Below are 27,619 nucleotides of genomic sequence, written 5' to 3'. Positions count from 1 at the left end.
ACAGAATCCTGGAATCACAGAATGGCCTGGGTTGCAAAGGAGCTCCATGCTCACCCAGTTCCAACCCCTGCTGTGTGCAGGTCACCAACCAGCAGCCCAGGCTGCCCAGAGCCACATCCAGCCTGGCCTTGAGTGCCTGCAGGGATGGGGCATCCACAGCCTCCTTGGGCAACCTGTGCCAGTGCCTCACCACCCTCTGATGAAAAACTTCCTCCTAATATCCAAACCAAACCTCCCCTGTCTCAGTTTAAACCATTCCCCTTGTCCTATCACTGTGCACCCTTGTAAATGGCCATCCTCCCTCCTGTTTCTACACTCCCTTCAAGTACTGGAAGGCCACATGAGGTCTCCCCACAACGAGTTTTGGCATAACAGCATTTTGTAAGAAAAGACAGAAGTGCTTTACCTCATTACTGAGGAGACAAAACTCCTCAATCATTCTTGTTACACTGCTGTGGTACTAAAGAATTAAGCATACACAGAAAGATCAGATGTAAGAAACCACTGACATGTAAAACCAAGGAAAAGCTTTAAATGAGTTAAATCCAGAGAACAATCCTTCAAACTGATCTGGATTAGCAAACTGCAACACTGCTTACAGTTGCAATTGAAACATGAACAATTCTATACGGTTGCTAGTAAGAACACAGAATAAGTTTTCCTAAGTATATTTGTGGTTAAATGGCATCCTTAAAAGAAAGAAAAAAGTACCTAGTTTGGAGAGAGTGAGTGGGGTAGAGAACAGAAGTATGCTGCTAGGAGGAAATTTTAAGACTAGAATTTGCAGCTCGATTCTTTCTTCCATTTAAAAAAGAATTCTGCACTCACAATCATAAAATGAATCCAGTATAACTGATTTTGACAGTGATCTTCTAGACATTTTTAATTACTTTCCAAAACTGTTGAAACCCTCCTGCTAAAAAAAGAAAATAATTTTCAAATAAATGAGTAAATACACACCAATAAAGCAACCCACCAGTATATACTGGAGTTTTATCATAAAGATCTCTAATTAAAATCACTTAAAGGTTTGGACAGTGTTTCACTCCAATCAATTCTACTTTCCACAGAATAGAAGGACTAAAAAACACACATCTTTGATTCACAGGCCATGGCCACCCATTACCTGAGATCTAGTACCCTAAAATGAAGGGTAACCAAATAATTCTTTTCAAATAATGATACCCCATCATCTGATCCACTTCCCCCTCCTTTTTTCTTAACAGAATGTTTTCCCCCTAGCTTAAGTGGGGAAACCATTCTTACTGAACTAGCCCAGAAGCAAAGAAGTGTGAGGTGTGGAGCAAATCTGAAGTGTTTCAGCTCGAGCAGTTTGTCTGTCAAAGACACAAGCCACTGGAGTGGAGTTATGTAAGAAAGAATCATTGGGCAATTCAGTGTCACTGATTCTAACTGAAAATGTATACCTGAAGACCACTTCTGAAAAGAAAAATGTCTTCAATCAAAGTCCGAAGTCTCCCTTCTGTCCACTTAGCTTTTTAAATCTTTTAAGGTAGGTCTGGAAGGACCAGAAATCTAACGTGCTAGTAGGTATGACTGTATCATGACCTCTAGTTGATGCAACTGCAAAAAGTTTGGACAGGTATTTCAGGTCTTTGTATCAAATGAAAAAAATACTGTAACAGGCTGAAGTTAAATAATTATGCAGCAATCCTCCACTATCTACCTCCTCACATTACTCGAATTCATCATAACAAGACACAATTGCATGCAGACCAGGAAATATTTTGACAGTTTTATAGCTGTAGTATTTTACTACAAGCCTAATTAAGGATAATTAAGATTATTATTCCGAGAACAGTAGTCAAAAATAGTGTGAATAGCTGGGGTGAGGACAGTGATACCGTGCTCACCCTAGAAAACACTTATTACCCACAGCATTGATTTTGTCATGTAGAAATTTTGAACAACGTAAGAGCTTTCAAGTAAAAATATTCCCAAATGGAAGCAATGTTTACAGTGCATATTCATTCAATACTGAACACTAAGTATAGAAACAAATCATGTTTTGCATGCCCAGAGAGGCCTCTTCCTTCTTAGTCTTCACAATCACTTCCAAACAGAAGTGACCTTAAAACTCTGCAGAACATCCTGCTTGTGTGAAAAGAATAAGATACACTGCCAGTGAGAGACTTGTTTTAGAAGCTGATCCTGGATTTCAGTCTGGAATGTTTCATTGCATTTTCTAGAAAAAAGACTACATGAAGCTGCAGTAACTTTTAATTGCCTGTATCCACTATATACAAAGAACGTTTACTTCATAACTGTTACAAATGCAAAGGCATTCATTCCTGTAAATGTCCTCTTCGCATACCTGAATGATGAGAACTACTGTTATATTAATTTGTGCCACAAGGAAGCACGCATTATCTTCCAGGTGGGCACACACACAGTGCAATACACACCTGTGTCGAAGAAGAAGGTGGTAGAAGTTTCAATTCTTGATAACTGAGAATATCCTTTTGAATTTCTACTCTTAACAGAAGCACTCCACTGACTCAAAACACACTAGTTCACATGTTGCATTACCAGCATCAGTTAAGTGTGAAGCCAGAAAAGTACCTGTGATAAGCCTGAGAAACTTTTGAGCAATGTTTTCATTACATAAACAGTATTAACTGTTTTCTCATTACCTGAAACATGCTTTCTTCTTCTAGTTTTTGAAGTCTTCAGAAAATCAGACTGATCATGCTAGCAACTACATACACAAACCTGGCTGTTCTGTGTAAAATGAAAAGCTTTCCCAACAACTTTAAACTTTAGAAATACAACTACCTATAAAATTGGAGCCTTAGCATATAGAAGCACATGCTTCCTCTACTTGCCCTACCTTACGAATAGGAATTTCTAGGAAAATACATCCAAAATGACAAGTGCTAACAATGTAAATTTTCCAAATGAATCAACACTCCTGACAATGAGGAGAGGAGGTGGTTGCTTATCAGGGATCTTCAATTCTGTACAGCTTAGGACTGCATTTGTTTTTGTTTTTTGTTTTGTTTTTTTCTTTCCCTACTCAGTGACTACACCTTGCTTTCAGTGGTGGGTTTGGTGAGGAATCTTCTTAAAATGGATTAATGATCAGTGTGCCTTGTAGCACAATGCCGTACGGAAACGGCATTTCTTTACCAAACCATAGCAAGGAACAGTAGCAATGAATATTTTGCTTGATTGTGGATGCATGATCTCACTGGCAGTATCAACAAATGGGCTATATTTGCTTCCTGAAGCTTTCCAGCTCCCTTAATTCCATGCAGAGAATTCAAGGCATTGAAATAAGCTTCAAAATTCAGACTAATTCACAAGCATCTAACTGAAATGTTGTTTCTGCAATGCAAAGACAGATGTAACAGGGTGGTGGGAACACATTTTTTAAGCTGAAGCATTTTCCTCCATAATCCCACAGCCATTGCCATGAAAGGCCAACAGCCAAAAAAAGTGTAGTCTTAAAAATTCACTGATTGACCCAACTCCAATATTTAATTGCACTTCTCAAAGTGGGAAATCTGAACGCAAAACTTACAAAAGGGCTTACCTATTAGGTGTGACCTAACTCAATTCTGCAAGAAAAAGCTGTTGTTCAGAACAACCACACACCAAAAAGATTCAGGTTAGATGTCTGAAGGAATATATATAAATGAGAGCAAAACAACATTGAATTTTTCTTTCAACAATATGTTCCTATTACCTACAGTGGGGAATAATTGCTTACTTTATGCTTAATTCTAGAGAGAGAGAATCCTAATGTTTTCTTGAATGTTCAAGAGTTGACAGATGACAGGAGTACTGATTTTCATTTTGCAGTTACTTGCCCCTTTAAATAAAAAGCTAGGGCAAAGAAGCAATTAAAGATCATTCTTAAAAGTTAATATTATCCTTTTGTGTATCTCAGCAGGCAGGTTCTTTATCAAACTGCCTGATGATTAAGTGAGCTACGCTGATGCAGCAAATGATACAGGAGGCAAGAAAAGATGAACTGAAGGCACAAATATTTAAAAATTCATATCTTTTCCATATCATAAAGATTAAACCAACACTATATGCATCATTCAGAGAAGGATTCTGGAAGACTATACAGTGTAGTAACACTAAGACTTCACTTAATTCAGTGAGTTACACAGATGATAAAAACACAAGACTCACATTCCTTGGCAAAATGTTTAAAATCCCACAATTCATCAACTACATTTGAGACGTGCTGTTGAAAATACCTTAATTCTCAACAAGATTTACACCATATACTAATAACAGTTAGTCCTATAAAGCATTTTGAATACAAATAGAGCATTAAAAGAAAATAAATCAGAGAAGTATGAATTACTAACATAAGGATTACTGTCTGAGAAGCACTGATATGTGGAAGCTTAAGACCAAAGACTGTAAAAGTAGAATGTCTCCAGAATGGGAGCTGAAAGAAAGTTATAGGAACAGCAGCAAATACACTGGCTCAATTAGCATGAGATGTGTCAAACAAGACTTTTTAGAAGAGTTTGCAGGAAATTTTTTTTGGCAGCAAGAAAGAAAGCAAGCAAGAAAGTGTCATTTCCATCTTCTAGCACAGTGGCTATTAAAAGAAACTGCTTTTATAGTTGGAAAAAGAAATCATATAAAAGAAGCAAAGACATTCTGAAGGAAGTGTAAAAAAACCCTTTCCTTTTAGAAATCTAGACTCTCTTGGAAATACTTCAGATGACTACCATGCTAGCTAGCAAGTAACTTAAAATACGTATGTCACTCCAGAAGTAACGCTTCCTATTTATTGTCATGGAAACTACAGCAGATACAAAAGAGTACAATCATGCTATTTGAGAGCAAATTTCTATTTGAGAGCTATTTGAGCAAATTCTAAGCTAGAGAACATTTTTTCAGCATGGTCACCATCATTAGCTGTGCAATTTTGCCATTCTTGAACAACGGTATGCATGCTGCATTGTACAATTCTGCACCAGCAGAGGTGACCCACAGTTGCTGCCAGCACTGCAGAAACACACCACCCACCAGCTCCCTGTGCTCACATCCATCGTTTGGTCTCCATAAATGTTCAGCAAGTACTGATGAATGCCAATTGGTGCCATTTTTTCTGCATGGAGGAATTCAGGGACATGCCTTTGCTTCTTACATGCCAGATGCCATGTTGTCAGACTGTCCCTCTGCTGCCACCTGCTGCATTGCCACAGATTGTAACAGAATACTTATAGAAAGGTTCAACCTGTGGTGCCACGCTGCTAACGCTCACCTCTGATCTCACGGGTCAAAATAGTAACATAGGAGATTACTTTCAAGACAGCCCTTGCACTTTTTTCCTGAATTGTAACATAAGCACAGAAACTCATAATCTATATGCAAAATAGAAGAAAGCATTTCAGAAAATAAACTACTCTCAAAGCATAAAAAGTACTTGATTCTTAGATACTTGATTCTTAGAAGCATGTTTTCACTATCAGTCAGGAATATCAGCTACTCTGGACTGATGCAAAAATTACCAGCAAGAAATTTTGCTAAAGGAAACATTTCACTGATGTATGCTTCTATAAAGGAAGCTTAATTTTTGCAAGAAAGCAATTTTGCTAATGAATCAGATATTATTTCTGGTTATTAGAGTTCTTCTGTTTAGTTATCATACTTCCCTCTTAAGAAAAAAAAAAAAAGCATGTTCCAAACGCACAAAGTAGTGAATCTTCTATTCCAAAACCGAGTCAGCAGAACAATTAGACTTCACAGATGTTTTACAGAAGCTGAAATTACTTGAAGGAAACACTGTGGAAACACAGGCCTTGGTACTGTGATTTGACAACAACCAGAAGTTTTAAAAAAGACACGGCACAAAGCTCCTGCTAATGAACTGAGAAATCACAGGACCAACCTAGGTTTGAAGAGACCTTCAGATTATCAAGGCCAAGCATTAACCTGATCTCCTGAGTCTCATCACTGAACCACAGCTCTTGTACCACCTCAGTGAGTGTATTACAAAAGGTCTGATGCACGCTGAGTCTAAATAAAATCAGCTGCTTCATTGAAGCTTTTCATTAACTATTTCCAAAATTTAGTAGCACTAGTAGGAAGGCAAGCACATGGCAACAATTGTATTTGCTGTTCAGGGCATCACTTCCCATTGCAGATTTCCAGAATCTAGAAACTAAACCAGGCAAAAATCTCGCCATACACATTTCACTTGGCAAGTTTTCTTGACAAGACTGTTTCACACTCCTGTCCATTCTACCAAATATATTCTTCTGACATTGCTTGCTGAAGTCAGGCATCTGTCTGCTTCAACAAACAGTGGATCAAAGCTCTAAAAGCAGTTCCTCTATTACAGAATACCTTCTACAAGCAACAGCTCAGAATAACACAAACTACATAAAGATCAAGAAGATTTAAGAATAAAAACTCATTTAACTCACTTTGATTTTCTAAATAAAAGTAACTTGAAGATGTGTTTTATTGCTATGCAGTTCATAATTGCAAGAGGCAGATCAAACATGATTGATATGAGCTATGTTATTTTTAAATCAGACAACACGACTTCTTGGTCTATGCAGTATCCCTTTAACATGACCTTTGTGAGATAAATGCAAGCATTTCATGGACTTATATGAGAAGCAGGGACTAAAAGAAAACAAAAATCACCCCATTTGCCATCAATATGAGAACTTTCGATGTGTCATATGAGTGAGGGAAACTGTAATGATATTCTGTAGATTTCCAGACCAAAGCCTACCTAATGCCAGTCTAACAACAATAATAGAAGGGCTAGATTTCTATACTAAAATGCTACAGTCTCCATGTCAGTAACTACTGACAAGGTATAAGTGGAGCATTACTTACAAGAGATCTACAGTCTCTGCAGGCTGCATCTCTTGTAGGAACAAGATGAGCTACAATATGGAAGTATTGGATCATGGAAAATATTTTTCTTCATTTACAAATATAATTTTTATTTTATATATTCTGGAGACATTAATAGCTAAAATATGAACACAAGAGTGATCATGGGAGATGTGAAATAAAAGGCCAGTTCAAGGCCTTTAAATAATTGGGAATAGTTGGTACTGGCCCCTACAACATGAACCCTTCGTTTACTTAACATGGCAAGAGGTAACGATGCTCATAGCAACAAATAAGTTGCAACTCCAGGCTATGTAACTGAGCAGAAAAAAATGAAAATTACAGCCTCGCCCCCCAAGGACACCAGTTTTCAGAACAGAAGTTTTAAGCTTGCCAGAACTTGCATAGTGCTTCATTTTCAGCCAGGAGGTAGTATTTCTGTGCAGTGGACTAAGCTCTTGGGGGTTTTAATCCTACTCTATAACAACTGTTTTTACATTATCCCTCTTGCACAGTATATCATCAGCACCTACAACACCAATTGACCATGAAGACATCAATGTAAAACTTAAAACTAAAAATGTAACTAGGATGACAGAATCATGCAGTATTTCCTGACTTGTAGACACTGAGTCAGCATCTGAACTTGCACTTTGTGCATATGTTTGCTAGCACTCCATTCAGGTTCAATCTTGGATGCAACTTAACAAAATGACAGTGGTCTTCTTAAAAAGCAGAAAGGTCAAAAATAGAAAACCTACATAGGAAGCCTCTCAAAGACTTTATTCTAGCAGCAACACTACTAGATACACACATGGCTTTGCAAAGTTTTGAGTGCAGAAACGCTTCTTATCCATGCTCACTTACAAGCTGTCCTAAGTACAGCAGAAGTTAATTACAAATGTACTTGCTCTTTGTAAAGCAAACATGAGGAAAAGTATTAGAAAATAATCCTTAGCATGTTCTTTTTTTGCTTTTCAGATAAGTTAACAGAGATATGCCACCAAGTCTTGCTACTTCAAACAGAGTTCTAACAATATTCGTCGTTGGGTTGTCTTTCTTCTTCCAAACTCCACTCAGGAGGCAATTTTTTACAATTCCAATTTAACTATATGAAATGGACTGAACTTTTATACCTTTCTTATGCCCAACAGACTTTTTTTTTTTTTTAAACAATGTTCATTATTAGCAGTATCAATGATGAACTAAATGGTTTGTGCAAATTTCCCCACGTAGCTCATTTTCCGAGAACCCCTGACACTGTGCAACCAAAACTTCCTGATGAGTACTGCTGTAACAAATTATGTGGTATTTTTCTGTTTCTCTCACATATCATTTGTGTGGTAGAACATAACTGAAACTCATGACTAGCTCTTATTGTGTGGAATCCAATAACTTTTACTTGGATTGTGATGCTTGCTTTGATCTGTAAGCCAATGCCTCCGATTTATCACTGGATCACAAAAGTCAAAATAATATAAATCACTTAAGTCCTAACCTGAAAAGTTTTTAAAAGGTTTAATAAAAATGGACAAAGTGAATTCCTACTTGATGGATCCATAAATGATTGCTTGCTTGAAACCTATGGAATTTATTCTTAAGCCAAAGAAATCTACCCACAGACAATAGTGAGCAAAGTCTCTTTACCCACCAGTAAGGAAAGCTATCAGTTTATGTCAGGTATTCAGTTTCAATAAACAACTAGAAACAACTGTAAGTGAGCAGAAAAACTCCAGTGCACGTCTAAGTCATGTTTGCATTTTTAGTGCTTGGTGGTACAGGATGACAACCCTGCAGTTCTAAATTAAAACTAGTATGACCTTCCATCTTATATTGTCCTCTCTGCATTGTTTTTCTCTGTGTTCTTAGGCTTAAAAACTTGAGAGAGTGCAGACTGAGAACCATTAAACAATATAGTTAAAATAGACACTTAATTATCAAGTTTCGGATCACCTGCAAATTGGCTGACAGTCATTAGTCAACAATCCATAGTGGGACATACAAATCATTCTTGCAAAAGAGACTAGTATGTTTACTTTAGTTTTTAAGGGACTAAAGCATAAAACCATCTTAGCCTCATTTTTATCTATTTCCCATTGAAAAACTCTCCATAAGGCAGAACTAAAAAAATAGTTTCTCAAAACTGTTGGGAAAAAAAACCCTCACTCAAAGTAACACTGCAGATTACACTGTCTAACATCTGATTCGAGATTATGACTACTTAAAAATTGGCACAGTTTAGCGATCTTCAGTTCTTTCAAAACAGATGAGACTCTGGTTTTCAACAGTTATTACGACCATTTGTTTTAACCAATCCCAAAACACTGCAGGAACAAGCATGGCAATTTCACATACTTACAAAAAAAAGTTAGCTGCAAACTAGGGTTGACAACAAAGACTACGAGGTCAAGAAACATGCTGAATAATGCTGGAACACAATGAAACATCATTAACACTTCTCTTTATGTCTGACGAACTCATACCTGGGTACACTGCCTGTTAAGCTTTTTTCACTTGATGATGATGATAATGATGACGACGATGACCGAGGTCTCGGATCCGTTTTCACTCCTGTAGCCTCTGTTGCACTAATCTGAGGTTTTTCACCTTTCTCTTCTGGCTTTTTTTTTTCACTATCACTTTCATCACTGCCTTCTCCTAAGATGTCATCAACCTGCCAAAGAGCAAAGAGTCAGTGTGTCCTCTAACAGGCTTTAATACAGTCAATATTACATAATTATTAGACAGTTAAGTAAACATTAAGAGCATGCTTCCAGTTGTCTTGACTTTCTCCATGAAAATTCAAATTAAACACAAGCACACAAGTACCTTAAAGGCAACTTCTGAAACAGCTCCAGTAGCATTCTATTCAAATCAAATATATTTAGTCTGTTTAACTTGACAGATACATCTATATTCACATGCAGGATTCAGACACATACCCTTAATTATAGTAACACTGAAGCTGTAAATAAGCAGCATAATATGGAAAAAACGTTGTCTTTTATCCACAAAATGGACAGTATTTTGTAGTCACAGCATGTATTTATATGCCTAACACAAGTGCTTCTTTAAGACTCTGGCTAACGACTACGCACATACTTATCTATTTAGGAATATCTGGAAGTAACTTCAAAAAAGTGCATTTCTAAATATCTCACTATGAATGGAATTAAATGCAAAGAATCCTGCTGTAACCTATTTGTCTGCTCATGCTAATTAATAAAGGCAAGTCTATGAAAACATTTAGCCACTTCGTTAAGCAGTTGTTTCCTTTTCTGAAAACTCAGCACAAGATTTCAGACTCTCTCCAAATCACATCAATTAGCTCCATCATGTCCAGAACTAGTGAAATTAACATTAAAAGCAAATCATGCTCATGATCTGATCACAAGATGCCGAGCTTCTCTTTTAGTCAGCGTGAACACTGACTTCAGAAAAAGATGAAAACGTGAGAAAATGTGTGTGGATCCCATAGGAGAACATGGAAAGAAGCTGAGTGTACTTATCTATGGATATTGTTATTTTCCAGAAAGCAGTTTCTCCCTCAGCCTAAGTTGAAATATCTCTCTCAGTTCTCACTAATGCCATACCTGCTTTATCAAGACAAAAAACTCCATATATGAACATGCTCAGAAAGAGTTTACATTGGTTTGTAATAGATAATTCTAAAAGGCAAATAAAGGCTGAGAAATAAGAAGGCAAAAGAAAAAGAAAAAAAAAGCGAACTCTTGCAAATGCTCTACTGCAAATATTGCAGAACTAAATGAAATAATTTTTCATGGAAAAATCTCAAGAGACATCTTGCAAGCAAGGAGGGAGAGAAAACAGGAAATACAGAATTTTGTTAATAGCCAAAAGAAAATGCCGTTTCTTTTTCCAGCATTCAGAGCCAGGCAATATGCAGGACCCAGTAACAGTGAAGATGCTCAATAGCATCAAATGCAACTTCAACAAACACATAGGTGACTCTCAGGGAGCTCTTCCTGATGACTTCAGAAAGATAGAATATGTAGCAATAATCTTCAGGCCCCTGTCAAACAGATGGATTTGGGGGTTTATCATCTTTCCACAAGGTGTAGTCACAACTGCTCCTACCTGACTGTTGTAATGCTGCTCGAGTTGACAACAAACTGGTTTTGAAAGTCTATGCTATGCTTGGATAAAGTGAGTTTCAAACAAAGTAATCGGTTAGATTCTCAGATCAACAGTTGGTTTTCCATTGGTATTACAGTTTCTGGGATGAGATCAGAGACCTTTACTAAGAAGGCAACCAGTGTACTAACATCCAGCAACTGACAATGAGAGGACAGCAGAGATGTACAGCTCTGAACAAACTACTTTCCAGCAAGACCAGTATTTAAAACTGCAGAGCTTCATTCCTAAAGCAGTGTTTTTCCAGAAAGATGTTTGTCACAGATGTTTCACAAACTGACACTGTATATTTATTTAAAATACTTTGTACAAATGATTTAGCCAAACTAGCACTCCAGCTATTGCTATGTCTTTTTTATTTCACACTTCACAAGGATGACATTTCTTGCAAGTCAAGAACATCACTTAATCTGTAGAACCAGTAAGTTCCACTAACTTTCATGTCGTATTTCACTGAAAAGCATTTAAAAATGCACGTGTGAGCTACATAAATACAGCCAATTTTGAAAAATGACTGCTTATGAAAATAATCAATAAGGGATGATCCTTAGAAGCCGCTTAAATTAGGATGGCATCCAAACTGCACACTTAAGTAATGTAACGAAACAGCCAACTGTGCTAAAAAATATCAGGACAATCATTTTCATCTTGCAGAATTCCTATTCTGAAAAGAGATTGAAGCCCTTCATTCAAAGAAATTGATAGGGTAAAAAAAGCCCAAACATTAATATTTAAGCGACACGTACCTAGCTTCTGCTGCACTGCATTTATTTTTCTGCTCTTCCAATGAACTGAATAACAGAGTCCCAATGTTTCTGGTCAGGCTAGTATGCCTACAATTCAAACATGACCTGAAATGATTTCTTGTAGAGTATCTTGAACTGTACAATGAGTAATTGAGATATGATAGGACAGAAGTGTTAAAAAGAAGTTATAAAATGTACATGATGTCTTTTATTATTAGTTTTTGAATATCTTGAGTCATATTGCTAGCATTCTGCAACTCCAGTGTACTCAGAAGTATCCCTAAGAATCAAACCAATTCAGTGTTCAGGGCTGCTTTGGCTTTTTTTTTTATTTTTATTTTTTTTTAAATACAAAACATGTTTTGGGATTGGTATCTCCTTCACATCTGAGTGATCCGTATGAAGATGAATTATTTGTTACAAAATGGAAAGAATTAGCTGTTTGCACTTACACGTTATTTCTGAACTACAGGACACAAACTGCACAGTGCAGTAAGTACACTGTATGTGGTTTGTAAATTTTCAAGCAAATCTGTGTAACAGAAAATGCAGAAGATGGTGGCTTTTAATTCTATCATCATTTATTTCTAAAGCATCTGAAGCCACATTTGCAACACAGCTAGCCCTGAGACACACGCATCTTCAAAATGCTGCTGATCATCCTAGTTTTGCCAGAATGAGCACTTCTATTAGCACTTGTATTTTTCTTCAGAGCACAGAGGCAATGCTGCCAAAAGACGTTCTTCCCCTGGAGAAACAGTGAATTACGTGGAACAGTTTGGCCTGCTCTGTGGAATATGAGAAGTCTCCCTAGAGGACAGATGGCTTGTTTTCATACGCCTTCATAATTCTTCATTTGATCCCATTATCTTTCCAACCCTTCCTTTACTTCCAAGATCCCATTCTGCTTTATCCCAAACTATGTTCTTTTAGCAGGGCAGTGAAGTTTTAATACCTATTTCACATTAAACGCAATAGAAATCAGGAGCCTATTAGGAACTTTAACGCAGTAGTAGAAATGAGAAGCAACAGAAATGAGACGGGGGAAAAGTGACATCAAATAACTGCGAATTCCAAGCAGTACTTCTGCGCCTACAAGATCAATGGTAAATGATAGCAGTGGGCTGTAAATCAAACCAGGCAGAACAACAGTTCCATCTTCTAGCAGCTGGGAGTTGAACTTCTTACTGTGGTAGCACAGAGCTATGAAAACAAAACTTCTAAATACTAATACTTAAAACTTGAGCAAAATCAGGTGTTGGTTAAATAACTTCTTTCAGAATAAATTGTCTATGATGACTCCCTATTTTAATGTTGAGATGCCTTCTACTAGAATTCAGTATTAATCTAATTTTTACATACACTTTTAAACACACTTTTTACATACACATGTTTGTTGCATTTCACACTTGATAAAAAAGGCTGAGTTCTACAATCTCTCTTTCAATGTATCTTTTTAATTTCTAGCGAAGAGAGTAGCAAAATAGAAGCATAACAACACTGAAGGGTCAAGGAAATGAGAAGGAAGCATAAGGACAGAATTCTACTAAAATTCCAAAGGCAAAGAAAGCTCTTACAGAAAAAGAAATAATATCAGAAGCTAGCTGCAAGTTATTTTTATGGCTATAGGCAAACACTTCTACTCACACAGCAAAAAAATCTGCAGCAGAATCCTTAGGGTATTTATGATAAGCTTTCAGAGCAACCAATTAGTTATGAAGTAAGAAAACCACAGCGAGGCAGAGCTCTTTTATCTCTGCCCTCAATACAGTCATATTCTAGGAAGATCCAAACCCAGCAGGATGGGTAGTTTCAAAAATCCACACATCAGAGCTATCAGAAAGACTGGTTTTGTAGGTAACTGTGGAAGCTGCAAATAGCAGGACAGTTAATCACAAGCTTTGAATGGTCTATCGCTTCCTTGCAATACTGCATCTCCATAAAACTCAGCAAAAATAAAGGAAAACAAAACCTGAGAAGACAACAAATGTGCCTGGGTGACTCAGTAACTACTCAGTAAAATTCTTTGACAATCAAAGCAGAACTCTACAATCAAGTTAGAATTAGATGAGTAGCAAAAGAATGTAAGTTTGTTCAGTAAAATAATAATAATAATAATAATACTTTCTACCACAGTTTAACTGGTCATGGAGTTAAGGCAGTAGTTTCAGAACCAATCTGCAAGGTGATTCACAGCAAGAAGTGGATCAGTTGTGAAAGACCAAACAGAACAGCACCTAAAGTGTAAATATCAAATTACAGGGGAAAATTGGGGAAAAAAAAGGACTAGTTCATCAGAAAATAGGAGAGAAATTTGAAGAAAAAGAAGTTACAATTTCTGCAGGCAAGTAAAAGGACGAGATGCAGAGGAAAATAATGAGAAGAAATGACTGACTGCCCTCACTACAATTTCTACAGGATAAAAGCTGTACCTTCTGAAGAAGGAACTGGAAAAGTACTGCAATAGTAGAGATAAAAATGTATAAAGTTCTCTACAAGTTTATAAATACATGAATATACATTATAATCCACATATATTCCCATATATAACATCTACATATACTACATAGATGCATATACAGAGATAATAAAAATATTCTGTATATAAATACCTCCATAAAATATTTGTATAATTTTATGTAGCACATAACTTATGATGTCTTTCGCAGGGAGCTGGGGGGAAGGTGGAATTTCACTGCTTAGAGTTTGGATGAATGACAGTACAAGTAAAAAAAAAATAATGTGGTAAACACAAAAACCAGAAAAAAGGTTTATTTATAATTTTATCATAATAAATTGAGCACTGGAACAAACAATACCTCATATGAAATAATCACTTTATCAATGAAGGGATTAGGAGAGGGAAGAAAAAAATAGTGATGACAGGCTTTGGGTGCTAAAACTAAGATTAGTGTTCCAGACAGAAAACAGCACCAACCAGAAATTGCCTACCAGAAATAACAGCATAAAGGACTGGAACAAAAAGAAAGGAAAAGTGTATAAAGCAGAATTCTTGACAATAAGCATACAAGGACAGTACAAGAGAATCTAAAAAAACACCAGCTCAAAAACTGTTGATTTTCAAACTGAATAGCTATAAAAAAAATATATCAGCGTTGACAGTCTGGCTTTCTACACAAAGGTATTTTAAAAATGGAACTGTATTTTATTTATATTGTTTTCTTGATATAAATTATAATTACTATAAGAACCAAGAGTAGGAATAACATATAAAACAATAGTTTTATTTCTTTCAATTATTCATTCGGTCACCTTTGTAAGCTGAGATTCAGACGTTACACTTGTCTGCAAAACAAATGAAGCCCACAACATAAAACAAAACCAGCTTCTTCACTAGCAAATGAGAATAAAACATTTCACTGTGCCTTTCTAATACAACAGCATTAACAATAACCAAGACTCCACCCATTACTGCTTTGTTCTTCCGCAGCAGAAGTACTTGAAAAGCAATCATCTTTCTCAAAATGTGTTCTGTAAAATGTATCTTATCTCTTCTAAATATCCTGTGGCACATTTGGAAAGCAGTTGCACTCAGGGATCCTCATGGGTCCCTTCCAGCTTCAGACACTGCGTGACTCCATGATATTTCTGTGAGGGAGGTGTTCCCTTTTTTCTCTATCCACAGACATCTCTTCTGGTTTAGGGAGCAACCAGATTTCTGACTTGCATAAAACATCAGACCTTTACACTAGAACAGAAGTGTATCTGTAATGAGTGCTTCCTGCTCACTGTGATGTGGAATTCTGCTTATCCACCATTACTGATCTGCAAACACAACAATTAGCAGCCTCTAATAAAGTCTACCAGTTACAGTATGAAAAAAGCAATTGTGAGGAAAAAAGCTTTAAGCCTTGGCTCTTCACTGAGAACAGCTGCTATGATTGAGTCTCCTGAAAAGAATCATTCCTCACTTAGAACACTGAAGGAACTTCCTCCTTATTAGTAAACAGCTTTTCAGTTCCATAAGGTTGCTCTCCACTGTACAGCTTACTTTTGCAACATCACATTCATTTTTCATCCAGTATCACTTTATCCTGTCACTAAACAAAATACAAATGTAGTAAGATATGGTCAACTAAGATCCCTCCCTCCTCTGCAAGTTTACATGGAAGGCCACATAAAACTTCCTAGAAGAGATGGAGACGTCATGACTGAGCTACTTTGACATACTCTACAGCACTTTATGATTTAGCAGCAAGATGTTAAACACAAAAAAGATTAGCATCACAAATTTTATTCCAAATATGTTAGCTAACATTAGTTATCTTTTTTTTTTTTGTTTATAAAAAACTTCTTGTTTTGTAATTTTTGTCTCACCTAATGGAATAGCTTCTTATGTATATTCTTATCAACACTTATTTGCCATTTATGATCAATTACTTGAGAATCAGGACATTACCTTCCATACCTTTAAGAACATCTAGTAAGACTTCTAAGATGCTGTGAGAAAAGATATTATGACATGATGCATGTGCATAATTACACTTTCCTACAACACAATGAAAGTGTGTACTAGGAGATCTGGACTTGCACTTTGAAAGAAAATATTTTGTTCTGCAAAAACATCACTATGTCACTCCTCAGTACGTAAGATTTAAGGGATAACATGCCCTCATTTCTTCTGGGCAATCACAGAAAATATAAGAAACATCAGCAAGTTCTTCTTTCATTAGCATCACAGTGTTTTCTCATTCCAAATTTCTGACTCGACTTCTAGTCCCATACTACACACACACATGGGTTCAATGCTCCTTGGTCTCTTTGTGTACAGATTTTCTCCTCTGTGACAATTAACATAGGCTCATTCAGAAGGTGGTGAATCAGTAAAATAACAAGCAACAAAAAAGCAGTTGTGCTTACTGATACCATATGTGATTTGATGTTTCTATTTAAATCTTCCCCACATAACAAAAATTTTAGTATTAACCTGTTTTTAATAAAGTATGTTGGAATGCTTCATGTTTGAATATCATACCTGGCAGCTCTATTATAATCAACAAGGGCAGCTCCAAAAGTAACCTATTTTATTATGCTGGTGTATAACAGCAGAGGCAGATGTTGGTGGCATAGCAGTAGAAGTTGAATCTTCCCACCAATGTTCCATAACATTTTGTTTCTGTGTTGCCTCCTCCTTGGAGACTTCAATGGTGAGGCTGGATCAGACCCCAAGCAACCTGACCAAGCTGTGGATGCCCCTGTTCATTTCAGGGGAGTTGCACCAGATGACCTTTTAAGGTCCCTTCCAACTGTAAGGACTCTGATTTTATGATGGATGGTAGCAGAAGGGCAGTCTGCCAAAACTGCATATAGCTTGGAAGTGTGTATGAAACAAAGGTGTGCCACTGAATTCATCCATGCAGGAAAAACACACCCACTGACATTCATTAATGCTTGCAGAACATTTATTGAGACGAGCGAATGCTGCCACAGTGAGGCAGTGGGCAATGCATTTCAGCAGTGGTGACAGGGACACAAAGGACAGGCCCCTTCCTGGACAGCCATGCACATTTTTATGAGCACTCTCTTGTTCACTGCTGGTGAAAATGGTGGTGACTGCTGAAAAACTGCTTTGTAGCTGAAAATGTGCTCTATCACGTAATGCTATTGTGCTCTATCAGTTGTAATTTATACACCTTCGCTTCAGAGACACTTGTCAAGAAGTTTAGGTGGTCTTAAATTCATGTTCCTCGTTCTTTCAGGTTAATATGCTTTTTATTTAATGCTTACCAGCCGTCGTCTATTGTATAACACAAAAGTACCAAATAATCTTGCATTCAAATTTCTAATATTTGTCTTGCAAAGCTACAGATACTTTAAAAGACAGACCAGTGGTCTGCAAAGTAAAAAACCACACAATCAGAAAAGTTTTATTTTGTTTTAAGCATAAATGGTTTATGTGAAAAAACTAAAAACTGAGTTTTCTTTGACTATCACCCAGAATTCTCATTATTAATAAAATCAGTATTGTTAAGACACTCCACCAGTGTACAAGTGACATTTAAATGCTATTAAGTGCAAGCACCAGGAAGCTTTTGCCTTGAACAACACAGTCTGACAGATGGAACAAAAATAAGTGGCAAGAGACACTAATTAAATCTCCAAAAACCATTTCCTTCTGTAGACATCATAGTATTCTCACAGAAATTAGATTAACTGGGCAGCAATACAAACTATCTATAGAACTCATATAAGCATACTGCTTTCTGTTGAACTGCAGGATACTTAAGTCCTTTACTTTGAAACACACTCTAAATCTTCCCCCTGCTCCACAAAGAAAAGGTTTTTTCTTCTCTTAGTACAATTTATAAAGGATGCAAACTCTCTGTACATCTGGTTGTGACAGGAGAAAGACCTCAAGCCCACGCTCCATCGTCCAGTTGTCATACATAGTTACTTCTTACAGCATTTCACTTACATAAAATAAGTTGCTATTCTGCTTCTCTAAGTTTGCAGATATTTTTTGTCTAATTGCATCCAAAGCAAGTGTTTACGCTGACAATTTAAAACAATCTGAAGATTCCTCAAACTACCACAGAACTTGAGAATATCATCCTTCCTCCTATTACAAATATGATTTAACTCCTATTCAAACAACTTTGAATAGATTGCTTCTAGTGTTTTCTTTTTTAAAGCTCCAGATATGCTTTAAGAACAGACAGATAGGCTGTTGTTTAAGAAAGGTAGTACAGGCACAGAGACGAAGTGATCAGAATTCCCTTTCTAAGTATAGATACTGAAGCCTCTTGCAGCACTTGGAACAGATCCCACTGCAACTGAACAGAGCTGAATGGCTGGGTAGCAGCTCTACTGAAAAGGCCCTGGGTGACAGCAAACTAAACTAGGGTCAGCAGTACCTTGGCAGCAAGGAAGTATAACAGCCACCTCTGTTCTTGAGCCTAGGACTTACATACAAAACAATAAAAATGGTAACTGACACCATGGCATTCTTAGCTATGAAAAACTTAAAGCAGTTATTCCCTGAATTACTAACATATGACCATACTTCAAAATGCAGCCTTCTCTTTTACCTATCTACACTTTTCTCTCCATTCCCTCCCAGTATATGTAGGCCTATTTAAGATGTGGGCAGAAACTAGCTGCTGAATAGTTATGTAGAAAAACAAGGAGTGGTCCTGTCACAGACCACATTTCTTCCCATTTTAACTGTAAAACTCAAGAGACAGAACGAACATAACTGGTTCATGCTCTAACAGCCTAGAACTCTTTGCCAAAACGAATTTTCTGGTATTCTAGCATTCTGTACGCCCAGTTCCCACTACTTCTCTCATAACATTGCCTTATAATTTAATAGAAATCACCATCAGTTCTCTTTTTTCAGTCCAAACGTTTTTCTTTCTTAAGACACTACCCCTATTTGTACCATCTTTGTATTTCCTTTCCTCCAAATGTTTTCACCAAGAAAAAGGAGAAACAGTTTCTCTCATAATGGATTTTCTGAACTGCTACTACACTGGAATCAGTGCACAAGAAGAAGGAGCTAAATTGGAGAAAATACTTTAGCTTTTGCTTTAGCACATATTCTCAGAGGGTTTACAGAAAATGAAAGCATTTCAAAAGTAATGATCAGAACTTGAAGTATTTATACCACAAATGCAATTTTCAGCATTTGATGTCATATGTGAGCTGTTTTCAAACTCTCAGATAGAAAGCAAAAGACTACTGCATTAGCTTCCCAAAAGGGAAACATTTAAAGTCCTCTAACATTTTACTGATGACTCTCCAAGCACACTTAAGAAGTCTGATAGGAGTTCAGTTTGCTCATAGGCTTAGGGACATAAAACTTTCTAAAACACTGTTCCAGTAAAAGTTCCCTTGATAATTCTCACAAGGAACATACCAAACTTAGACCACACATTCACATGATCTATTCAGAATAAACACCTGTTCTCAGTATAAGATTTTTTTTTTTTTTTTTTAAACAATCTTAATTCCAGCTTTATTTTATTCTATAAAGCAAAGTTCTTCTCCCCTTTATCTTACTTTTTAAATATCACCAAAGGTCATTCTAGAACTATTTAAATGATTTTTTTCTTTTACTGAGACTGTGTATTTTTCTGTAAAAACTCTAGTTTGAATCTTCATTGGCTCTACGCCTTGCTTTAATACTGCAAGCTTTCTTCTACTAGCACAGTATCAAACATTAAACTTCATAAAACTTTCACTCCTGATCTGACGCTTGAATGTCATTTCAAATAAAGTTATCAAGATCATGAATTTACACCATTTTTAGAGGGAAGCAGGGCACTGAAATTTCACTTCACCTTCACAATTTCAGAAGTCGTATTTGCTTTTTCTTAGAAAGCCAAATAAAAACACAAATTACCGGATGAAAACTGGTCACTGAAAAGGAGGTTTCCTTTATCCCAAGATTCTTCTGCTCCCATCGATAACATCACTGAGGATCAAGCTGAAACTACACATTTAACAAGTAGGTATAAAGTTTAAATCTAGGTACAGATGTCCTGGCCTTGCAAGAAGACCTTCAGAAGCAAGCATGGCAATCAATTTCAGCATCCTGCAGCTAGACTGGAATATCTGGTTCTCTGGTGAACAGGTAACCTCAGTGATATTAACAGCTCATTTATTTACCTTTGAGTATCTTTTTAAGGTGGGTTACTGCCTAGCTACACCAGTTCCCTGTCCCTTTTCGCTTTATGTCTACAGAGGCACCCATGCCAGACCAGTTTTGAGACGAGACACAGAATGTAGATAAGGATCTCTATTAAATGTACAGCCACAACTTGAACAGTGGAAACCTGCAGATCAACGACTTGGAAACCTATGGTTAGGAGTGTTATCATATGCTTGTGACCAATTTAATTTAACTGATGGATCAAACCATCTGCTTTTATTGTATCTTACTGGTATTATCAGTAGATTACATTAAACATAGTTCAATTTGTGTCCCTGAGTAACCTTCCAATTTTTTCCACAATTGTTAGTCTTAAAACAAAAATCCTGCAGTGGAACAAAAGAACCATGCTTTAGTAACCTTCCTGACTTAAACCTTAGGCAAACCTTGGAGGAAAGAGTTGGTGAGGAAACCCACAAGTAATACAGTCCTTAGCAAAAATTCCACATTTTCTTTGTGTATAAAGAAGCATTATCTAAATAAGAACAGATGAGAAAATCTAGAGAAATACCTGTTGATGCCAGAAGGGTAGGAAATGGAGCAACACCAATATACTCTTATCCCAGGCAACAGAAAGAACTGGTAAAATCCAGAACTGACTACAACTGTTAAAAGTAGCAGAAGTGGATACTTCAGGAATCTGAGCCTGCTGCAAACAGGCACTAGAAGAGCACCCATCTCATAAACCTTTATAAGTAACTGGGGAAAAAAGTCATACCACATCTGCACGTAATCTGCCAATATGCAACAAAAAAAGCTTCATTTTACAGTTCCACAAGTCTCTTCCATCCCTCAAGCTATTAGCTAGGGCGTAGTTCTGCCAGAAGTCATAATACCTCTCTTATTCCTAAGTACTTACCGAGAGACATGCAAAACTAGACTAGTGATCATGACTTTGTTAATAAAAATGATCTAATTTACTAACAAAAGAATACTTGTGAAAGGATTTTAAATATGATTAAAAAATGACATGAAGTTAGAAATCTTACCGTATTATTAAAACAATACCTTGCAATTTGAGAGGGCACACTGCCTAAACCCTGAGTTGTTTCTTTTGATGTATCTCAATGCCAAAGGAGGCAGCCAGCAGCAAGATGCTAATGAAGTGCTGAGGGCAGCACAGTAATGATTATCAATGAATCATCCCTGGTACTGGTGGATGGTAAGCTAGGTATGAGCCAGAAATGTGCCCTCGCAGCCCAGAAAGCCAACTGTATCATGGGATAAATCAAGAGAAGTGTGGCCAGCTGGCCAAGGGAGGTGATCCTGTCTATCTCTATGCTGGTGAGGCCTCACCTGAAGTACTGCATCCAGATGTGGAGACCTCAGTGCAGAAAAGAATATGGACCTGCTGGAGGGCATCCAGAGGTGGGCCACAAAAATGATTCAAGAGATGGAACACCACCCTGCAGGACAGGTTGAAAGAGCTGCGGCTGGTCAGCCTAGAGAAGAGAATGCTCCATGGCATCCTGATAGCAGCCTTTCAGTATCTGAAGGGAGGCTGTAAGAAAGGAGGGGACAGAGCCTTTAACAGGGTTTTTGGTAATAGGACAGTGGGAAGCAATTTCCAGCTAAAAGAGGGAAGATCAACATTGCACATAAGGAAGAAGTTTTTTTACAAAAAGGATGGTGAGGCACTGGAACAGGTTGCCTAGGGACGTGTTAGGTGCCACATCCCTGGGACATTCACACTCAGTCAGACTGGATCAGGCTCTGAGCAACCTGATCTAGCTGCAGACGTCCTGTCATTGCAGGGGAGTTGGACTAGACCACCTTTAAAGTCCCCTCCAACTCTAAGGATTCTATGATTCTATACTGCTTCTGAGCTCCAATCTTGGTTTTATTGTGTTACAAAAAAGAATGGACATCTGTGAATAAATGTAAAGTGTTAAAAAAAAAAAAAAAGTGTAAAACCACCATTCTGCCCACTCTTGCTTCCACCATTTGCTTGCTCAAAGCAAGCTTTCTCTGCACCAAGAAACACAAACAAACAAAAAATCCACAGACAATTATCTCATCTCTCTCACAGAATTTATACCCTCACGCATTCTGTAGAGGACAGTGCCCAAACTTAACAAGCAATGGGTTTCCTAGATAACAAAGACTAAGATTAAGTGCAATCTCTCCAGCAGATATCATGTTGCTTGACATAATGTCAATAATTTTAACCTAAGTTTAGCATAAGCATTACCAGACATCAGCTGGTAGTAACAAACATTTGGGAAAACTATTTCTGAACTGGCTTTACTGGAAACTTAGAGAAGATGGCAAAGCCAAGACAGTTTTGAAATGGTTTCTGTTAAACTAGGCAACGTGACTGCAAACAGATTAAAGTGCGTATCTTAATCTGCATGACTAAAGCGTGAGGCTTTTAAACAAAGTAGTAAGCAACACAAGCACTGTACAAGTGCCCTGCATAGCCAGACCACTCATTCCATGAGTAATTTTGGAGATTAATAACAAAAATAAATTACTTAAAAACAACAACAACAACACAAAGCACAACAAAAGATAATCCCAGGCACTAAAACGTGGTTGGTTTTACAAGAGGCCAGCTCCATATGAAGCCAATGATTATCAGGTGGGGTTTGAGATTATAGCTGTGTTGCAGTAGGCCAGCTGTATCCAGCCTTCAATACTTCTGTGATGAAGCAAGTTTGATGCTGGAGCACTAAAATATCTGAGACAGGCAGCTGTCTGTGCTCATCACAGACAGCAGTATCATCATGCTTTCTATGAGGAGTGAGAGATAATATTGCCTACAGCTCAAACCCTGGCAAAGAAATAGTATGTAAGCTCACATACAAAGAAACCAGAACTACGGAGATTAACAATTACATTCTATCAAAATAAAAATTTAATACTGCTGTAGTAGACAGTTTTAGCAGCATGGCTATTCTGGTCATTATTCCTTTTGCGAGTGTATCGCAGCAGGGATTTTTTTGCTGCCATCAGTTGGGGGGCTCCAGTTCATCAGCTTTTCATAATTATGTTGAAGTTATACTCAGAGTAAAAATATTCCTGGTAGTGCTGACCCAGTGGCTCCCTACTTGCAGGTGCTACACCATCATAGACAGAGCTGAGTGGCTGTTCTCACTGCTTGCTGAAGATGGCAGCAGACAAGAGTTTAGACTCTACCAAAGTGAAAGAAAGCTATTTTGCCTCAAAGATTTACTAGAAATGAGTACTTACAACTTAAATTATGCATATTTTCAATTTAAAAGTAGGTCATCTTATGACAATCTATTGAGAACTGCGGACTAAACACTAATGGTACAAACTGTTGCTTAATGCAGATAACAGTATCTAGAAATAACCCAGTCTTTATGTCACCAAAGTGGACCTGCATTTTTATAACCCTAGAATTCCAAACTAATTACAGCTCTAGATAATTACAGCAGACCAGCACTGTGCATGTTCTAAAGATTCTTCAAAGCACTTAGCATATATGCTGCTATACTGCTTTTTTTTTTTTTTTTTCTTTCTGTTGAAATACAAATATTAGAGTACCTTGATAAAACAAAAACGGGTAGGAAAAGTAGTTCAGAATTAGACTAAGACTTGTGCGGGCAAGTTTAAATATCATTCACAGAGAACAGTGGCTAGAATTCAAGTGTAAAAACATGCTAAGATGTGTGATGAGGCTGTAAGGCTGTATACACAGAAAGCTCAGAATTATGTTACGGACAGCTTGAAAATTGTTTTACATGGCTCAGTCAACTCGTTTTTAACTATGTCAAATTAGTGTTGACAGCCTAGATGTGTTTGATTTAGAACATGGAGGTAGATGCATATGTCAAAATGAGGTTATTGAGCTGCATTTAGAAACATTTTGCCCCATTTTCAGTGAACAAGCAGAGCTGAAGGCGGCTTATGGTTTTCTTCATTAGGGCTAAACACAGAAAGTTGCAGATATCTCACATACTATCAGTGTTGCTCAGAAAAAAAATCAACATATAGAAATGCTTTCTTCTTTATACAACATTCAAATACATTCTAGAGGCGGAGAATTTATAGATCTAGTTTCTAGTTCAGCTGAATTAACATTAGAATAAAGCATTTACTGTACAACAGGCATATTTTAGAAGTCAGCAAGAGAAGTTATATATGCAAAAAACACAAAGAGGTTGGATTTGATCTTATTTACAAGATAATTTTTAGCAGAAGTGCTAGAATGGTATCACATAAAAGAAAAACGAAACATTTCTCAGTACATCATGAGAAAATCCTCTAAAATCCCAACATTACTTGCAAAAATAATAATGAGAACAGTTGTAGAAGAAAGGAATCTGAACAAACCGTTGATTACATCAGAAGTATGAAGACGACAGATGTAACACCTTTATTGGGAAATAATTACCTTGAGTACTGTGTTCAGTTTCGGGCCCCTTGCTACAAGAAGGACACTGAGACCCTGGAGAGTGTGCAGAGAAGGGCAACAAAACTGGTGAGGGGTCTGGAGCACAAACCTTGAGGAGCGGCTGAGGGAGCTGGGATTGTTCAGTCTGGAGAAGAGGAGGCTCAGGGGAGACCTCATTGCACTGTACAACCTCCTGAAGGGAGGCTGTGGTGAAGAGGGGTTTGGCCTCTTCTCCCAGGTAACAAACAGGACCCGAGGAAACGGCCGCAAGTTGTACCAGAGGAGGTTTAGGTTAGACATGAGGAAGAACTTTTTCTCTCAGAGAGTGGTCAGGCACTGGAATGGCTGCCCAGGGAGGTGGGGGGTCACTGTACCCAGCAGTGCTCAAGAGGAGTCTGGATGAGGAGCTACGAGATCTGGTTTAGTGCTTGTGGTAGTAATGGTGATAGGAGGATGGTTGAGCTAGGTGATCTTGTAGGTCCTTTCCAACCTTGTGATTCTATGATTTTATAAATCCAATTAATCACCGACTGATTGTCAATGGAATAAACAGGGAAATCCAGACACAACCCTTACTACTCTGTTTTATCTGATTCCTGAAAGAAGGCTAACTCTGAAGTAGGCATAGATGCTTCTCTAGTTGATGTCCATTTAGTACAGCCCATAAGTAATCGCTGCTGTAGCATATATTTTAATTATCTAAGTTACCTGCTATCTGAATATAACAGAAGTGCATCAGCCTCAGTCATAATTTATCTACATTTTCTCCTAACAATGGCTCAATCAGTGAAGAATCTGAGTAATCCTATTCATTTCACGCAAGACTGCGTAACAGTCAACTTCTTCTTAAGTATCATCTAGCTTTTCCTCACATATAGGTAGTTACAATTTTTTAGCTACAAAACAAATGTCATAAATTGTCATCTGAATGTGACAACAGGTTCAAGTATTTGTTTTTTCCCCCCCCCCACGGTAAATAAAAAATCAAAATGAAAATAAGATGTGAAAGTACACAAGAAACAATGAAACTGAGCTTGAATAATGTTTTTCTAGGCAACCTGAGTAGAGAAGCAGATGAGGTAAGAAGAAAAAGTAGTTATCTACTTGAGGCAGTAATGAAACAGGTAATAACTTATCACCAAAATGGGAAGGAGGATTAAGTAAAACACAACATCAAAAGACAAAAAAAAAAAATAATCCATCCACTTACTTGAAGCTGCCACATTTAGGGCAAATTTGTGCCACTATGTTCTCTTAATGAACACAAAGGCTATCAGACAACTGGTTTAATGCAAGCAGTGGGAAAACAAAGGCTCTGCAGACAAATGCTTCACACGCTGATACTCAATTTAAATTTCACTAGCTTTTTCTACACTGCCTTTTCAGTGTTATTTTAGTTACCTGACAGTCAGTCTCAATGCTTCTGATCAGGATGATGTACCTCCTACCTGACCATGACCAATACTGATTTTTTAAGAATAAATATGACATCTTCTGCAATTGAAGAAAAAAAAAAAATCATGATCTTATTGGAACTGCTTCCACTTTCAGTGAAAATAAGTTACTTAAAGCAAAATAAAATGTAGAAACAAATTCTGATATACAGCTTCCTTTAAATGTTCCACTTTCTCGTCCAGCACAGTAAACTCTTTCAACTCCACACTTAGGATTCTTGCTGCTGAGCTGTTAAAAGTAGCACCGGGCAACTTTAATCAGTTTTTGCTGCTAATCAGGTAAAACTCAGCTGAATAAATTGCTTAAATGTTATTTACCTTTAACATTAGAAACAAGTGAATATCAAAACCTCATGCAGGGAAAAGTAAGAATACCCTCCATATTTTACAACAGCTTTAAGCTACATTCATTACAGTACAAATTACTGTTTCTTGGTGCATCTGTCAGCCACCTCTCAACAGCAAGCGCTCGTGAACATAAACAGTAGCAGGTCACAGATTCCTAGCATCACAGCCTTACTATTTCTCTACAGAGAACTAACCACAGAGCAAAGAAAATTACATTACAGGTTAAGTCTCACTGGTCTAAGCCAACTGTAATTAAAGTGCTTCACACTGAAAATGAGAAGTTGATTGGATGGGAAAACTAGAGATTGTCCAGCTTCCATGCTACTTTGCATGAGAAGCTGTTCAGAGCACCACAGCTGGGATGGATGAGAGCAAAGGACACAAAGGAAAGGTGACAACAGCTGCAAACAAAGAAAGCAAAGGACTAGGAAATAACAAGGCCTATGAAGGTTGTATACCAGAATCATCTTACTACCTTACCTCTGCTTATTGCTCAAAATACTTTGGTAATTGCTTCCCTGCTGGCTGCTACTGCCTTGTAAATTTTTGATAAAGAATAGCATATTTATCTTTGATACTTTTTCATATGTATATTTTCACCTATAGCTTTTCTTTTTTATAGTTTTACTTTTTTCCTCCCTGAAGTGCAAGTAGTCCACATCTTTTGAAGCATACCTTAAATAAAGGGCCAAGAAACTAACTGTGGAAATTCAAGGAAGTGTTAATGTACAATGCAGTGCCCAAGCCAGCCACATGCAGCTTCTACTTTGCACCAGGGAACACATCCATTGTATCAAATTAGTATTTTTAAACTAATCAAGAGGCTACCACTTACACAGATAATAACTATCACTAAACAGAGCAAGAAAAACACTGCCTCTTAATGCACTGCATAACGTAGTCACTCAGAATACAAAACTGATATTCAGGAATACAACTGTAATTACAACAGCACTCAAAGTAGAGCAGGTTCTACCAACTCCTACCCTTTCAAATGCACCTCAAATCAACAGAATGATACTGAGGCAAAAGAAGT

The 27,619-nt window shown here is 37.3% G+C and overlaps 1 protein-coding gene across 1 annotated transcript in view; it reads right to left on the bottom strand.

Annotated features, from left to right (window-relative positions):
* Window positions 1-27,619, bottom strand: part of CTDP1 (CTD phosphatase subunit 1) — a 100,534-nt gene that overhangs the window by 26,312 nt on the left and 46,603 nt on the right. The window contains exon 12 of the mRNA XM_042839943.1: window positions 9,330-9,520. Within this exon, the coding sequence (XP_042695877.1) occupies window positions 9,330-9,520 (191 nt within the window). The remainder of the gene's footprint in view (window positions 1-9,329; window positions 9,521-27,619) is intronic.

Source organism: Centrocercus urophasianus, unplaced genomic scaffold (assembly GCF_019232065.1).
Source record: "Centrocercus urophasianus isolate 14NV4802_14NV808 unplaced genomic scaffold, USGS_Curo_1.0 seq_11, whole genome shotgun sequence".
Taxonomy (NCBI): Eukaryota; Metazoa; Chordata; class Aves; order Galliformes; family Phasianidae; genus Centrocercus; species Centrocercus urophasianus.
This window is presented reverse-complemented; position numbering and strand designations above follow the sequence as displayed.